The sequence below is a fragment of the Palaemon carinicauda genome, chromosome 10 (assembly GCF_036898095.1).
Source record: "Palaemon carinicauda isolate YSFRI2023 chromosome 10, ASM3689809v2, whole genome shotgun sequence".
Classification (NCBI taxonomy): domain Eukaryota; kingdom Metazoa; phylum Arthropoda; class Malacostraca; order Decapoda; family Palaemonidae; genus Palaemon; species Palaemon carinicauda.
This window is the reverse complement of record NC_090734.1, coordinates 160,842,814-160,845,313: the sequence shown is the minus strand read 5'-3', so window position 1 is coordinate 160,845,313 and position 2,500 is coordinate 160,842,814. Positions and strand designations below refer to the sequence as shown.

At 43.8% G+C, this 2,500-nt stretch overlaps 2 protein-coding genes across 2 annotated transcripts in view; both read left to right on the top strand.

Moving 5' to 3' along the window:
• The window catches only part of LOC137648354 (trichohyalin-like), a 23,839-nt gene extending 23,400 nt beyond the window's left edge, over positions 1-439 (top strand). The window contains exon 6 of the mRNA XM_068381283.1: positions 204-439. Coding sequence (XP_068237384.1) covers positions 204-439 — 236 coding nt within the window. The remainder of the gene's footprint in view (positions 1-203) is intronic.
• A 1,076-nt stretch (positions 440-1,515) lies between these two features.
• The window catches only part of LOC137648353 (trichohyalin-like), a 7,849-nt gene continuing 6,864 nt past the window's right edge, over positions 1,516-2,500 (top strand). The window contains exons 1-2 of the mRNA XM_068381282.1: positions 1,516-1,614; positions 2,170-2,500. The exon at positions 2,170-2,500 is cut by the window's right edge and continues 309 nt beyond it. Coding sequence (XP_068237383.1) covers positions 1,516-1,614; positions 2,170-2,500 — 430 coding nt within the window. The remainder of the gene's footprint in view (positions 1,615-2,169) is intronic.

Sequence of the window (2,500 nt, the reverse complement as noted above, 5' to 3'; positions counted from 1 at the left end):
AGAATAGAAGAAACGTCCACCAATCAGAGAACAGAATAGAAAGAAACAGCCACCAATCAGAGAACAGAATAGAAGAAACGGCCACCAATCAGAGGACAGAACAGAGGAAACGACCACCAATCAGAGAACATAACAGAAGAAACGGCCACCAATCAGAGAACAGAACAGAAGAAACTGCCACCAATCTCTGTACCACCAATCAGAGAACAGAATAGAAGAAACGGCCACCAATCAGAGGACAGAACAGAAGAAACAGCCACCAATTAGAGAACAGAACAGAAGAGACGACCACCAATCAGAGAACAGAATAGAAGAAACGGCCACCAATCAGAGGACAGAACAGAAGAAACTGCCACCAATCAGAGAACATAACAGAAGAAACGGCCACCAATCAGAGAACAGAACAGAAGAAACTGCCACCAATCAGAGAACAGAATAGAAGAAATGGCCACCAATCAAAGAACAGAATAGAAGAAACGGCCACCAATCAGAGGACAGAACAGAAGAAACGGCCACCAATCAGAGAACATAACAGAAGAAACTGCCACCAATCTCTGTACCACCAATCAGAGAACAGAATAAAAGAAACGGCCACCAATCAGAGGACAGAACAGAAGAAACGGCCACCAATCAGAGAACAGAACAGAAGAGACGACCACCAATCAGAGGACAGAACAGAAGAAATAGCCACCAATCAGAGAACATAACAGAAGAAACGGCCACCAATCAGAGAACAGAACAGTAGAAACACCCACCAATCAGAGAACAGAACAGAAGAGACGACCACCAATCAGAGGACAGAACAGAAGAAACAGCCACCAATCAGAGGACAGAACAGAAGAAACAGCCACCAATCAGAGGACAGAACAGAAGAAACAGCCACCAATCAGAGGACAGAACAGAAGAAACAGCCACCAATCAGAGAACAGAATAGAAGAAACAGCCACCAATCAGAGGACAGAACAGAAGAAACGTCCACCAATCAGAGAACAGAATAGAAGAAACAGCCACCAATCAGAGGACAGAATAGAAGAAACAGCCACCAATCAGAGAACAGAATAGAAGAAACAGCCACCAATCAGAGAACAGAATAGAAGAAACAGCCACCAATCAGAGAACAGAATAGAAGAAACAGCCACCAATCAGAGGACAGAACAGAAGAAACAGCCACCAATCAGAGGACAGAACAGAAGAAACTGCCACCAATCAGAGGACAGAACAGAAGAAACAGCCACCAATCAGAGAACAGAATAGAAGAAACAGTCACCAATCAGAGGACAGAACAGAAGAAACAGCCACCAATCAGAGGACAGAACAGAAGAAACAGCCACCAATCAGAGGACAGAACAGAAGAAACGGCCACCAATTAGAGAACAAAACAGAAGAAAAGGCCACCAATCAGAGAACAGAATAGAAGAAATGGCCACCAATCAGAGAACAGAATAGAAGAAACGTCCACCAATCAGAGAACAGAATAGAAGAAACGGCCACCAATCAGAGAACAGAATAGAAGAAATGGCCACCAATCAGAGAACAGAACAGAAGAGACGACCACCAATCAGAGGACAGAACAGAGGAAACGACCACCAATCAGAGAACATAACAGAAGAAACGGCCACCAATCAGAGAACAGAATAGAAGAAACATCCACCAATCAGAGAACAGAATAGAAGAAACGTCCACCAATCAGAGAACAGAATAGAAGAAACGGCCACCAATCAGAGAACAGATTAGAAGAAACGGCCACCAATCAGAGGACAGAACAGAGGAAACGTCCACCAATCAGAGAACATAACAGAAGAAACGGCCACCAATCAGAGAATAGAACAGAAGAAATGGCCACCATACAGAGAACAGAATAGAAGAAACGGCCACCAATCAGAGAACAGAATAGAAGAAACGCCCACCAATCATAGAACAGAATAGAAGAAACGGCCACCAATCAGAGAACAGAATAGAAGAAACTGCCACCAATCAGAGGACAGAACAGAAGAAACGGCCACCAATCAGATAACAGAATAGAAGAAACGGCCACCAATCAGAGAACATAACAGAAGAAACGGCCCCAATCAGATAACAGAACAGAAGAAATGGCCACCAATCAGAGAATAGTACAGAAGAAACGGCCACCAATCAGAGAAGAGAACAGAAGAAACGTCCACCAATCAGAGAACAGAGCAGAAGAAACGGCAACCAATCAGAGATCAGAACAGAAGAAACAACCGCCAATCGGAGAACATAACAGAAGAAACGGCCACTAATCAGAGAACAGAACAGGAGAAATGGCCACCAATCAGAGATCAGAACAGAAGAAAAGACCACCAATCAGAGAATAGAACAGAAGAAATGGCCACCAATCAGAGATCAGAACAGAAGAAACGACCACCAATTAGAGAACAGTACAGAAGAAACGACCACCAATCAGAGAACAGAACAGAAGAAACGACCACCAATCAGAGAACAGAACAGAAGAAACGACCACCAATCAGAGAAGAGAACA